This window comes from Culex quinquefasciatus, chromosome 1 (assembly GCF_015732765.1).
Source record: "Culex quinquefasciatus strain JHB chromosome 1, VPISU_Cqui_1.0_pri_paternal, whole genome shotgun sequence".
Classification (NCBI taxonomy): domain Eukaryota; kingdom Metazoa; phylum Arthropoda; class Insecta; order Diptera; family Culicidae; genus Culex; species Culex quinquefasciatus.
Genome location: NC_051861.1, coordinates 118,846,856 through 118,861,094, shown reverse-complemented (window position 1 = coordinate 118,861,094; position 14,239 = coordinate 118,846,856). Strand labels below are relative to the sequence as shown.

The 14,239-nt window shown below is 39.5% G+C and overlaps 1 protein-coding gene across 5 annotated transcripts in view; it reads left to right on the top strand.

Annotated features, from left to right (window-relative positions):
- The first annotated feature begins 4,914 nt into the window (after positions 1–4,914).
- Positions 4,915–14,239, top strand: part of LOC6038461 (armadillo segment polarity protein) — a 64,816-nt gene continuing 55,491 nt past the window's right edge. For 3 of the 5 annotated variants that reach the window (XM_038250761.1, XM_038250781.1, XM_038250788.1), the window contains exons 1-2: positions 4,915–5,068; positions 8,117–8,178. In XM_038250761.1, coding sequence (XP_038106689.1) covers positions 8,148–8,178 — 31 coding nt within the window. In that variant the 5' untranslated portion in view covers positions 4,915–5,068; positions 8,117–8,147. Of the gene's footprint in view, positions 5,069–5,878; positions 6,132–8,116; positions 8,179–13,086; positions 13,326–14,239 lie in introns of those variants that run through there. The other 2 variants (XM_038250767.1, XM_038250776.1) reach the window with 2 other exon arrangements.

The window sequence follows — 14,239 nt, the reverse complement described above, 5'->3', positions numbered from 1 at the left end:
AAATCTCAAGGTATAAATTCAACAATGTCGAAAGTTTCGTTTTTCAACCTAAACTTCAAGTGAGTATTTCTAATAAAATCGATCTGCCAAAAAAGCCTCAAATCAGCCCAAACGTCTCCTGCAGCTCGCGCCAAATTCGCAGCACTTGGCGAATCCGAGCTCGGACGTCGCTCATCTTCGCGTGGCGTACTTTGCGCGGCTCCACCCATCCGAACCAGTTCCAGCTGAGTAACGCCCCGGGAATAGCGCCCTCGCACAGTGCCCGCAGCACTTCCGGCCTCGGTCGCTGCCGCTGGAGATAAGTCGGATCGTCGCGGAGTTGGCGCGCGAGTTGGTCCTTTACGTCGGTCTCCAGGAAGCGCTGCTTGCGTTTTGATTGCTCGAGCGGGCCGGATTTCGAGTGGAATTCGGATTTTAATCGAGGGAGGAGGGTGGTTAAGGGGTCGCGTTGGACAAACTCGAAGAAGACGTGAGCTTCGGTTGGGCGTACGACGCAGGTCACGTCTTGGGGGAGGACTTCCAGGATGTTTTCCTCGATGTAGGTTGTGGAGGGCATTGTTGGATGGTCGGCTCGTTTGCCCTTTTCGTGGAAGTTGGTTTTGGTGAAGCCGGAGCGTTCGAGGTTGAAGAAGGTTGGTTCGCGACCGGGGAATACGTTCAGGTAGTGGCCGTAGTAGCTTTCGCGATGGCACAGCTCGATCGCTTTGAGGGCGTCTTCCTGGGAGGTGAAGTAGACCAGGAAGTCCAGCAGCATGAGCTTCGCTTGGAACCATTTGTAGTGACGGTCGGAGTCTTGGACGAAGATGAGAGTGGCGAGGAGGCCTTTGGTGGCGAAGTAGTCCCGGATTTGATCGTTCCGGCGTTCGACTTCCAACGTGTTGATGCGGAAGTTGTTGACGTGAACGGGCCAAAAGTTGGCCAACGGCCAATTTGGATCGTCGTCGCAGTTGGGGGTTAGATCTGCCTCCGAGTACGGTCTAACGGTGAGGACTTGCTCGGGAACGGCGCGTGCATCGCCGGGTGGTGGAATGTCCTCGTAGACTTCATCGCAGCTGCTGCTCGGCGGAATCTCTGGAAAGGGGAGGAAATCACCCGCTACGAGAATCGCTTTCGAGAGGCCAAGCTCCAGCCGGAGACAGCCAAAGTACTCTTCGGCCCGTGGCAACAGGTCCATCAGCTCCTCCTCCATGGCCAACATTTCGTAAAACATGTTCCTCTCCTCGATGGCGGCGTTCGGGGGCTTTCGCTTTAACGAGTGCAGTAGTCGAAGTCTCAGATTGCAGTACTTTTGGTTCTTCCTCAACATGGAGTAACGGAATCGATCCTGCGCGGGCGATCCCTCCCCCAGGATGCGATCCGCTTCCTGCTGCACCTGAGCTCGCCTCTGCTTCACCGTGATCTGCTTCTTGGCCTGCGGCGCCCCATCCAACAGAACGTTGAACTCTCCGTTGCGTTTTCTTTCGTGATTCCGCTTCAAACTCTCGACTCGGTGCTCCCGCTTCCGGCGGTACTTGCTCACGGTAGATTCCGGCAGTGCCCTCGGTTGGGGCACGTTCTCCCAAGACCTGTCCACGTTTGGTATCTTCCCCTCCAGCAACTGTCGTAAAACTTCCTCCTCCGGAACCATCTCCATAAAACCAGGTTTCTTCGCGATCATCTCCAGCAACTCCGCCTGGACGTCCTGCTCCAGGAACCGCTGCTTCCGAGTCGCCTCCGTAAGCTCCTTCGGCAACCACCGGGCCGTGCGAACTCCCGCCCTCATCGTCTCCTCGCTGGAAAACTCCACCACAACGTCACTCAAGCTAAACCTGGCCACAGTCTCCACGCACGGTCCAACATTCCGCCGGAACATCAGCTCAATCATCGATTCCGACTTCTCCGCGCAGCAAGCCTTCGCCAAAACAAACCCCACCGACCGACTTCCCTTAAAATACACCGGCCTCCTCCCCGGCCACACGTTCAACCGGTGCCCGTAATACGTCCTCCTGTGGCACACCCTAACCGCCCGCTCCGCGTCCTCCTCCCTCACAAAATAGACCAACATATCGAAAAGCAGCGACATCTGCTGGAACGCCCGATAGTAAAAGCACCTCTCCCGCTCCCAAACGAAAATCATCCTGGCCAGCAGTCCGTTCGCGGCGAAAAAGTTCGCAACCTGTGCGTTCCGCTTGCCCTCGTCCAGATCGTCCAGCCGGAAGTTGGACACGTAAACCGGCCAGTAGCACGCCAGTGGCCACTCGGGATCGGCGCATGCCGGGTCCGGATTTGTCGTTGGGAAAAGATCGGCTTCGGTGTAGCAGGGAGCGGGAATCGGTTCTGGCTCTTTTTCGTGGTGCGTCCCGTCCGGTGGGTTCCAACCGCCCAGCGGTTCCTCGTCGTCGTCGCTGTCGACCGGGAACTCCGGATTGTAGTAGCTGTCCGGGGCGGGGATGAAGCGCTCCATTTGCACGAGGTTGAATGAAAGTTTGGAACTTTTTTGTAAAAATTAAGTCTTTGATCTCAAACAGAAGTTAAATTTGAACCTGATGCCGTCGTTGTTTTCGATTTTTTGTAAACTTCAAAATATTTATTACACGTCAAATTCAAATATAACAACTGTCAACTCGTTTGCTAAAAAACCGTGTAACACGGTTGTTGCACACCGTTGCACACAAAATTTGTTCAATACACACGATTCGCCCTTTTGTGTTTTTTTCATTTCGACGGTAACATTTCAAAAGGCATCATGTACATATTGACACTTTCTGGGTTATTGCACATTCTGAAAGTACTCCTAATAAGCTACCTCTCCACCAAAAATGAGCAAAAGTTAGTTCAGTAAAGTCTGTTAAATCATGATTTTAAATAAAGTAACATAAACAAAATCTCTGCCATCAGCAGTCCCTGTTTATATAGCCCTGTCAACCCGTCAAATAAAAGACTACATGAACCTCGTGACAAAAAAAAAGCATAATGAAAAAAGCGCCATGTACATTCGGCGAAGAAAAACGAATCATAACAAAGCGCCCCCCTCAATGACAGCAGGGTGATATACTGCCCATGTTCGCATAAATGTCCCATATGCAAAAACAGAAAGTTGAGAAAAACGCGTTTGAAGTTTGTCCCACACATAAGATTACGTGTTAAGTTTTCACGAAAAAACTGGATTTCCTGTACTGATTTCACAGTACTGGATGTTATATGCTTTTCTGAAAGATCTCGCGATTTTGAACAAAACTGCATAAATAACTCAAAAACGATGAAAATGCATATGGGACATTTATGCGATCAGGGGCAGTATAGACGTTGGTGATTTCAAATGAAGTTATGTTTGTTTTTCTCAAATAAAATTACGGAAATAATGTTTTATTGAATTTGGATGATCAAGTATCAATAAAAGCAACGTTTTTCATCGTTTGTTATCATTAGAACATCTTATTTTGCAGTATGTTTTGGTGAAAAAAACAAATATTTGGATTTGCTTATTTGGATGTGACTGAAAATTACAAACGTATCAATTATGTTTTATTCGATAACTCAACTCAAAAGGCAGCATCTGAAATTAAAAGGACGGATTTTGTTTTTGCTCAAAATGAAGTAAACCAAGGGAAAATACAAACAGTTCAGCCTAATCTATAATCCAACTTTTGCGAGAACACTCATCATGTTCGAGTATCGACCATCAGTTGCTGCGGTCCCTGTCTGACATGGAAGTAACAAAGTAAACAGACAAAAATGATAGACGAAGCATTCTGCGATTTGCCGGTGCAGATCAGGCTTTATTACTCAATTTTATGGCAGAAAAATTCAAACTTTGGAAACACCGAAATTAAGAATTTGAAATTGAATAAAAAAATCAAAAGTACAAATACAAATACAAAATTTAAAAAAATAAAAAAAGATATTCAAAATTGTGAAATTCAAAAAATTAAACAGGGATTCAATAATTTTGAAATACGAATTTACAAGTCTGAAGTTTTTTTTTAAAGGTCCAATAAACCAAATTTTCAGTTTTTGCTTTTAGGTGCTTTTTAATATCCAATGCGGTTTCAAAAACACCCAAAAAGCAAAAACTGCAAATTTGGTTTATAGGGCTATTTAAAAAAAAACTCCAGAAGTAAAAACATCACTCATTCAAAGCATCAAAAATTCAAATAATAAAAAAAGTCATTTACAAATTCAACAATTTAAATTTGCATACATGTATAAAAAAAATCAAAAGTTCTACAATTCTACAGTTAAAAATTTCAAAGAAACTATAATTATGATTTCAAAAACTACTAAAAATAATAGTAAATCAATTATTTAAAAACTCAAAAATTTAAAATTCGAAAATAGGAATTTTGAAAATTGCAAAACCAGTTCGTACTCTATTGCCCAAAGTTCTCGTCAATATTTTCAATCTCTAAATTCTCTAAATTTGAGTTTCTAACCTAAAATATGACTCCAAAAATGTCTATTTTTTAATTTAAAGTGGCGTCAAAATGGCAGCATTTGAAAATTTAGGAATTTGAGAATGGAAGGACTTGTAAATTTTACAATTTAATTCCAGAATTTCAGAATGTAAGAGTTTTATATTTTTTAAATATCAGAATTTTGGTTTTTATTTAAAAATTGTTGTTTTTTCAGTTTTCTAATCCTTCCGCAGATACCGTACATTAGAGTGGATTTTTTTTAAATATATTGTTATTCGAGCGAGAGATTGAAATATTTCACAATAGTTTTATATTTTAACATTGTAAATCTGACAAAAAAGTTGCAAAGCAGTCGTCAGTTAAAAATATTTGAAGATAATTAAACAACATTGACTCCAATAACAAACCCCTCGCGAAATCTCACCACACGTCAACACAAATCTGACAACTCAAACTCACCGCACTCTCTCACTCAAAAGAGAGAGAACCTCAGCAGCACTCGCTTTTCTCTCTCCACCTCTGCATCCCTTCAGTCCAGTCTCACAATTCAGTCGCCGCGGACAGTGGCTGAACTGTTTTTTCTTCTTTCAGGTAAACGAAATTTCGCGGAACGGCCAAAAGTGACAGTTTTCGGGTGCGCGAAAGTGTGCAAAAGTGCTGCAATTCGGTAAACGGTAGGTTTCGGCAGCGGAATTGAGTGGATTTGGGTTCGATTGGTTGGGGAAAAGTGGGTTTTTTTCGTCAAGGGTTTTTTTTTCTGTGGTACACGCGGGTGTGGTGAGCAAGAGCAGGAGAAGAAGAAGAAGCAAGCAGCAGCAGAGGGGACACATTCTGTGGTGCTACTTTCTAGGGCTACGCACACCACCAAGATGGTGGCGCGGGTTAGGTGGTGACATTTTCAAAACATTGGTCGATGCAGTGTTAATGCTACAAGGATAACCGTAATGACGAAGAACTTTAGATACTTGAATAGCACGTCCCGAGATTGGAAAAATGTTTCATTTCAGGATTGATTCGAAGTGGATATAAGACTGTGAAGTCCGTAATAGAAGAGAACTACAAGAAAATGGTGCTGGTCAATCAATTTTGACAGATCCAACATGGTTGCCAGCATCGATTAGTGTTGGAATTGGAAGTTTAAAGATAGTTGAACCTTTCTTGCTAAGCAGACAATGCCCAATGACCTCGGAATATGACCTAAAGGACCAAAATCGTCCAGCTGATTCTGACAGCCAACCAGAGTGGAACACAACAGTAAACACCTGCAGACAACCTCCTTGGCTTATGCCAAGGGGATCTACACTAGTGTGCGTGCTTTCAAACATGATTGCAAGCTTGTGTTGGTGACTTGGACAGTGTTTAAGGCGATAGCGGGCGGTGGTGCAGGTTCAGGTGAAGGAGAGAGGACAAGTATAGTAAACAAAAATCAAAATGGCTGCTGTTTGGAGAGGTGCTCGTTGAGTGTAAACGTAGCCAGTGAGTGCGAGAGAGCGCAGAGTGTGTATTATTTTCGCCTTGGACGTTCGAGGAAGCCCCTGCTTGATTTGGTTGACTGTGCCGTTCCAAAGCGATTAATCATAGCAAAACATTGCTCCGGGTGTCCAGTTGATAAATAAGTGTGGTTTGGTGAAGAATTGAGGCAACATGAGTTCCAATTGGTGAAGTGACGAGGTCCAATTTCTTGGAAAGTTAAATTAGTGGAGAGTGATTCGAGTGAAGAGAGCGGAAAATTTAAAGGCAAGACCACTATCTCCAAAATCTAGCTGTAAGATTCGAGAAGAAACCAAAACCATTCGTAACATGTCTTCAGCGAGTTGAAAAAAACTGTTTATTTGTGTATTCGCCTTCCAAAGATGATCATAAACAAGACATTTAATAGGCTCGATTGCCCTTTGATACTATGTCCAAATGATTTCGATCCAGCGAAGAATGCCAAGAAGACGTGAAGAACCTCTGCGGTTGGGGAGGAGACGGAATGTCGGGGGTTCAAAATGGAGTTCCCTTGCATCCTCCAATCTTCGCACATATATGCCTCGGACACACATACAAAAGTGAAGAGGAAAAAAACACTCCTACACACGTACACGTACGACGTCAACAGAGGAAAAGCAAAGCGAAAGAATCATAAAACTCTGTTGTACACCGGATTTATGTAGCCTAACTTGCTTGGGCAGGCCAGACGCTAGCAGAGTAGACCAGCCTGCCAGCAGTGTTGAAGAAGCGGCAGCTTCCTGTCTCCTCTGACCTTACAGCCAGGCCGTCAGCGGCAGACCGGGTCCGGTGGGGTGTTGTGGGACACTTCAAAAATGTTATTGTTCTCTTTAAACTCAAAAGATGCTAAATTTTAAGCAATAACTATGTCATTCTGTGTCAGCGTGCATGATTTTCGATTGATAAACAAACAGCTGTCACTTGCAATGCTCCCAGTTATCATGAGGTTGTTCAACATCGACCTACTTTGAATTGATGTCGGCCTCACAAGCAAAAATTGACAAATTTCTTACTGGGAAATACTTTGTCGTAACTTAAAAAAACAAAATCAGCTAAATTTAATTTTTATTTGAGAACTCTAAAAATTTCAAACCGATGACCCCACAATCCCCCCCCCAATCCATCTAAAACTCTCAACAAGCAATTTCCACCGTTCTCGTTCTGATGGTTGTTTCTTTTCTTCTTTTTATACTTTTTGCCTCTTTTTTATTGCTTTCCTTTCACTGCTGCTGCGATTCCCTGCTGATTTTCCGTTCTCTCATCTCCGAGTCGAGCTCAAAAGATTTGCTTCTAATATCCTCCTCACCAGCAGTGGTACTTGCTATAGTGTGAAACATGAGCAATCAATGTCTCTCTCCGTGTGTGTTTGTGAGTGTTTGCGTATGCATGATGAATCACACTCTGATTTATCTCATGAAATTATGTATGAGAATGTGATATTCAGGTGATTGAGGAATACCTGTGTTGGAATATGTTTAGAATAAAATTAAGATTCAGATTACGGTGTAAATTTTAGACATGACTGACATTTCAAACTCAAAGCTTGATTAAACCAAATAAGCGTGTAGAAATGACACTTGGTTGCGCCATCTGTGTTTAACTTTGATTGACAGAAGCTGCTATTCAACTGCAGGAAATTTCGTTTGCAAACTTGTCAAAGCCCAGTTTTGACAGTTTCCGTGTTTGTCGGAATCTGTCAAAATTGTTTGCAAACAATGCAAATATGGCACCAGTTATTGTAATTTCTACACGCTTATTTTCGTTAAATCATGTATTGAGATCGAAATGTCAAAATTGATTATAAAAAAATAATGAAAACTCTGTTTAAAATCGTAAAAAAAAATTATTCATTCTTGTCGTGTCGTGTCGTGACTAACGAACAAATCCACGTCACAAATACCTCCACGAAATTCCTCCGAAAGACTCCTCCAGGGCGGGTGCATAACCTCACGTGTCAACAACAGCGCTGCTTGCACTTGCCTCGTCACAAACACACCCAGGCGTACCAACAGCACAAAAAGAAGAAAAAACAGAGAAACATTAAAAACACGGGGGCTTCTTTCTTGTTTCTTCTTTTGAACCGACCCCGCTCCGGAAATCCCTCAGGACCAGTAATTTGTACGCGCCCTTTGATTGTGTCGGGGGACCTTTCTTTTTTTTTATGAATGAATTTGTTTTTATTCTTGTCTTTTCTTATCTTTTTTCTTCTCTCTTTGAATATTTCCTTCTAGGTGTGGATTACTTCGCCCGTGAATACCAACCATGAGCTACCAAATGCCGCAGAATCGAACAAGTAAGTGACAATGTTTTCTTTTGCTGACACCTTGTAATCTTTGCTTGGGGTTGTCACCCTGTTCGCACACACGCTGGGTTTTTGTTCTGATAAGTTGTAAAACTGTAATTCTTAGTAGGCTGTCATCACATGACACGAAGGATGAATGACCTTCTGTAAAGTAATAAAACGATTTGACACCTGAAATGAGTGACAGGTAGATTAGGGTGAGCTTTTTCGATCATAAGATAGATTTTTTTTGCAGCTAAATGATGCTTTTTTATTTTAAATTTTCTAAATTAAATTCTATTTTTTTTAACCTCACTGAAAAAGTTAAAAAATAACTACACAAAAATTATTAGATAAGGCATCTGTCAAATTTGAGTGAATTCAATCCGGAATTCAACGAAAATTGAAGCTCAATTTATTCATTTCTGAGTAGGATTAGTTTTGACGAAAACTGAGTGATTTGAAATGAAGGTGTTGGTTCAATAAGGCTTTCTAGAGGAATGAATTTACCTCAAAAACGAATATGTTTATGGCATCGTGTGGTGTGGAAAACAAACAGTTGTCAATCTAAAAAACACTCAGTTTTATTTTAAACCTTCTTTTGACACCGCTTTGAGTGTGTTTGCAAAAAAAATGCGGTATAACCCATAAAATGATAAAAAAAAACTCTTTAAAGTGCATACACGCACGTTCAAAATCACTCAGTTTGCGTCAAATCAAACCTTCTAAAAAATAAGTAAATTGGGCATCTGTCAGATATGAGTGCATTTTACTCGAACTCGAATTCTACGAAAAATTAGTCACATTCACCCAGATATGAGTGAGAGTATCTAAAATCTGATTAATGCTCAATTTACTCATTTCGGAGTAGGTTTAACCCTCTACAACCCAACACTGCCACTAGACAGGCTTCGATTTAAAAAAAATCGCCAAAATTACATTTTCCAACCAACATTTGGTCTTTAAAAAGTATTGGAAAGAAGAACTTATAAAATTTTAGAAAATTGCAGGGTTGGAAGTTTGACTTGTTTTATGTGACTTTGCCAATATTTTTAAAAATGAAATTTTTTAGGGGTTAACTTTGGCTGTATTTTTCCTATATTTTAAGTAAAAAGAAGTATGCAGTAATTTTTCTAGTGTCCCAGACTATGCCTCTACGCATTTTTCTTTACAATTTGGTGCCATTTTATAGCAGAAAATGTGAAAATCAAGGAAAAAATTTAAAAAGTGACTATAAAAATATGGAAAATATGGATAGGCCAAATGTAATGATAGGAGGTGATAGAATAGGTCAAATACTACCAAAAGCAAACATAAACATAAAAAGATAAATTAAAATTAAAATACTAAAAATAAAACAAGAAAAAAATAAAACAGGAGGAGTAAAGTTTTTTGTAGATCAAAAGTTGCTCAAAATTACCTCCAAAACATGGGAAAAATGAAAGTTTCTAAAAAAAAATTGGAAAGTATAGGGTTAATTGTGACGAAAACTGAGTGATTTTGAACAATCGTGTAGATGGGCACATAAATTCAAAATCGAAAACTTAAATAAGCAAACATATCTGGAGTTTTAATTCAAAGGTCCAATGCACAAAATTTCCATTTATCGCTTTTTGGGTGTTTTTTGAATACCTCAGACTCAAGGCGTTTTAAAAAAACAGTCAAAAAGCAAAACCTGAATATTATGTTTATTGGACCTAGATGTTTTTTCAGCAGTAAATATTAAGAAATGCATTTGAAAAACAACTGAATATATTTCTGGAATGTGTTGGAAAAACTACTCAGAAAAGTTTTAAATATTGAGAATCTGGCAACCTTATATAACGTTAAAAGGGTGTTTGAGCAATTAAGTGAAATCTACATGAAACGTGGAACGACATCTGGCAGAAATACAAATGGGATAACAAATTTGTAGATCTGGCAACCCTGTCAAGCGTTTTGAGTTCTTAATTAAAATAGGGTTTTCTATGTCGATTTTTATGTAAAAACACGATAAAAAACTATTTCTGAGCACTTTTTTTATTTTAATGCAAAAAATGTCAAGACAACATTTTACGACGGATCAACTATAGTTCCCATGGAACGAGCTGTCAAAGAGGACTTTTTTCTGTCAAGAATGCGGTTTTTCTTTTTTCATTTTCAAGAAATAAATTATATATCCATTTTAAATCCTTTGCGTTCGTCCAAAGGGTAATTTTACTTAGCTTTATTGTTGTGAACAATAATATCACCAATTTAAGATTAGTGTTAGGATCCAATTTATTTTTTTTTTCAAGATCGGCTATTGGAAAAAGATCTAAATGAGGTTTAAAAATATCTTTTGGATTGATCTGGATTTGACCTCTATTTTGACAGCTGTCTATGCAAAAATGATATCACAATGTAAACAAAATTATATTTACAAAAAAAAACACTTCCTTCCAGCGATGGAATAATCATCATCAAAAGAACATCTTTGGATGTTCATTAAGAGAAAAAATCCGAAGGGAGCATGGTTCTCCCCTCTCGCGCACGAAAGATCGGTAAAAGAATCTAAAAAAAACATCATCTTGATTATTCGCCGGAACATCTTTTTCACTACTACTTTTGCAAGTGTAACGTTACACGTCGAACAATGACCTGTCACATTTTGTAGATGGGCAATGTGTAATAAATATTTTTCAGTGGTGCTGACAAGGAAATTCACAAAAAAATCATCAGCAGATTGATTTTCTTGGGGAAATTCGGGAGCGATTTTCTTTTGCGTGATTTGCCTCCTCTCTCTTTCGCGGGTGAAGAAAGTTCGCAAGCGAAATTGATTTTTTGCGATTATTCCATCCCTGCTTTTTTTAGCCTTTGTATAAATATTTGTAAAAATATTTGCAACAGCCTTGCAAATTTAATTGTAAAATACCAAAATGTGGAAAAAACTTAAATTTTCACAAAATTATAAAATTTTAAGTAAATAAGTTTTTTTTTCAAAAATACCTAAAATTTTAATTATTTACATTTTGGGTATCAAAAGACGCAAAATCTCGTTTAAATTATCATTTCATAAGAGTTTTTACTAAAAAATACTAAAATTTCCATAAAATACAGAATGTTTTCAAAAATATTGAAATTATCATAATTTGCAATATGGGATTCTCTGTAATTACTCTTAGTTCCAAGAAAAATGTAATTACAAAGGCCGAGTACCGAAAACAACCTAATAAAAATAATTTTATGAAAAAAATATGGGTATCAAAAGACGCAAAATTTACATGAGAATTTTACATTTTTTGTCCACCCAAAAAATTAGGTGGCAAAAAAAATATTGCTGGAAATTTTTGTTTAAGACACTTGTAAATAAGCTAATAAGGCTTTCTAGGCCCAGTGAAAAAATATAATTTAACTAAACAATTATGCAAACAATAATCGAGCTCGAGCTGTCACAGCCCTGCGAAGTATGTTGGCTGACATATCGGGCGGTCAGTCAAAAAACTCAGCTAGAAGTCGCCTGACAAAAAACTTTTGCTAGAAAGAGATAGGAAACCTGATGCAAACAAACCTCCAGTTGTAATGTAAACATACTTTGAATGTGTTGGTAATTTTTTTTTTACTGACCGCCCGTTTCAGCCAACATACTTCGCAGGGCTGTGACGACAGCTCGAGCTCGATCATTTTTTGCATCAGGACACTGTGACGAAAAATTCGTCATTTTTGGGTTAAATTATATATTTTTTTCACTGGGCCTAGAAAGCCTTATTAAAATGCGTTGGATAACAATTATTTTTGTATGTTTGGACCACAGATCGGAAAAAGACGAAAAATATGATTTTTTTTCAAATGCATTGATATTTTGCAAATTTAAGGCAGTATAACTGAAATAGCGTGTAAAGCATTTTGTGATACTTTTCGTTTAAAAATGTAGCAATTTAGTTATTTTAGTATATATTTTTTATTATTTATTATTTTATATGATATAAGGTTTTCTAGGCCCAGTAAAAAACATATAATTCAACTCAAAAATGACGAACTTCTCGTCACAGTGTCCTGATGCAAACAATGATCGAGCTCCAAGCTGTCAGAGTCCCTGCGAAAAAACTTTTGGAATAATGGAATAAAAGAATAAAATTATTTGAAAAATATAACTAATAAAGTCTCCAAGTTAAATCAAAAATCTATTTGAAGCTTCTTTCCACCTTTTCATCTCTTTCAACATTTAAAGTCTTCTTGTTGATTTTTTTTGTCTCTCCCAGACTGGAAATTTAATCAAACACACGTTAATGAACCAAATTGGAGAGATTACCCCCAGTCTCACTTTCCTGACATACTTCATTTTCTTTCCCCTCCACACCTAATCCTCTAACCTGGGGAAAATTTCCCCTCCCTGAAAAAGAGAAAGCTCCTGCGCACAACACGTCCTCCCTCCCACGAGAAAAGTTTCAAGCACCGCCCTAACAACTCTCTCCCTCTCTAGGGTGGAGTCCAAGTTTTCCCCTTCTCAAAACATTTTCCCGGGGCATAAAATGGCGTTCCTGTGCGATTTTCGCGCGCATGCTCCCAACCTTCTTCGCCCGACCAAAGGATCAAAAGGATCTCCCGGGCCTCGTGCCGTAAGTGGGTCCACTTTTACTTCGTTGGCAGGTTCTTGTGGACGCGGACCTTTTTTCCACACTCGAAGAGAGTGTGTGGTGCAGTTTTCTATCCGGTGTGTGTGGTTTTTCCTTCCCCCTTCAGGGATAAAAAGAGGACATTTTTTGTTCGCACTTTTGAAATTTCCTTCTGAAGGAAACAAGGAAGGACAGTTTTTTTTCGCGCGCGGGTGTGTGGAAAAAAGTGCATACAAAGAATAACTCTCGGTTGGGTTGAGGCAGAAGGTAGAAAAGAGCAGCATTGTTGTGTGACCAGAAGAAGCTTGATTGAAAGGGGGTTGGTGATGTGGTGAAGCGAGAAAAGTGGATTTTCCTTTGGTTCTGGATTAAAAAAAAACACCCTCCAATTAAGCCATCGAGGCTGGAAAGGAAGAAAAATCGGGAAGAAAAGTAGTGGAAAGCGTGTAAAAAAAGCAGTGTCCCCAACAGGATCGAATATCGAAGCTTCCTGGAAAAGATCGCAAATTAAATTTTGTGCAGAAAAAGCTAGGACTAGGATAGCCGGTTCTTCTCGACGGTGCTGCAAGTGACCGCGAGAGGAAGGTAATAATCGATTTGTGGTTTAAGGTCTTTGGGGGTTTGTTTGTGGCCACCCACTAAAATCTCTCGCATTTTCTGATTGGTTTTTGAAATTAATAAGTTTTTTTTTTTTATTTTTCCAAACATTTTTGCTGATTTTATATAAAAAAAAGTCCATAATTTATAGTTTATGATCATTTAATTGAATTTACACACCTATTAATAAGTGCTTAAGATCAAAAATTAAGATCATTACATGTTGAGAAGCGGGGGGAGGTCGAACCGGGCACCGGTTCTTTGAGCGGAGTGGTCAAAATAAAACACCTTTTTTCCACTCGCTATAAAACTAAAATCGTTTATTAATTAACGACACATTCACAAAGAACAATTAACTTACATCTTCGGTGTTTTTTCACAGCCGGACGAATTCCTCGATGTCCGAGCTGCGCCCGTGCTCCCGCTTGCTCAAGAAGTTTTCAACTTTTTTCTGATTGCCAAGCGACAGCACGGGCACCACGTAAACAATAACAAACAATGACACTGACGTGATACAGGGGGCGTACGAGGGACGCGTTCGTCGCAACATTACAAATATTTTTAAAGTTTTTTTTCTTCCTGAAATGGATTTTCAGAGCACCAAAAACTTCATAAATATGAATATACAGCAATTCCCTACGAAAACAGCATGATTCAAAAAAAAAAGTTCTCCGATCGGGCTCAAAATTTGTCTGGGGGTTCCTTGGCCGAAATAATTAGACCCGTATTTTTTTGTTTGGCCATTAGGGTGACCTACACCGTTTTAGGGTGGTCCAAAAAATGGCAATTTTCGTCGATTTTCTCAAAAACCACTTTTTTCAAAAAATCATATCTCCGCGCCATTTCATCCGATTTTAGCTGTCTTAGACGCAAAAGAAAGGTGATTAGTTTTACTATTTAGG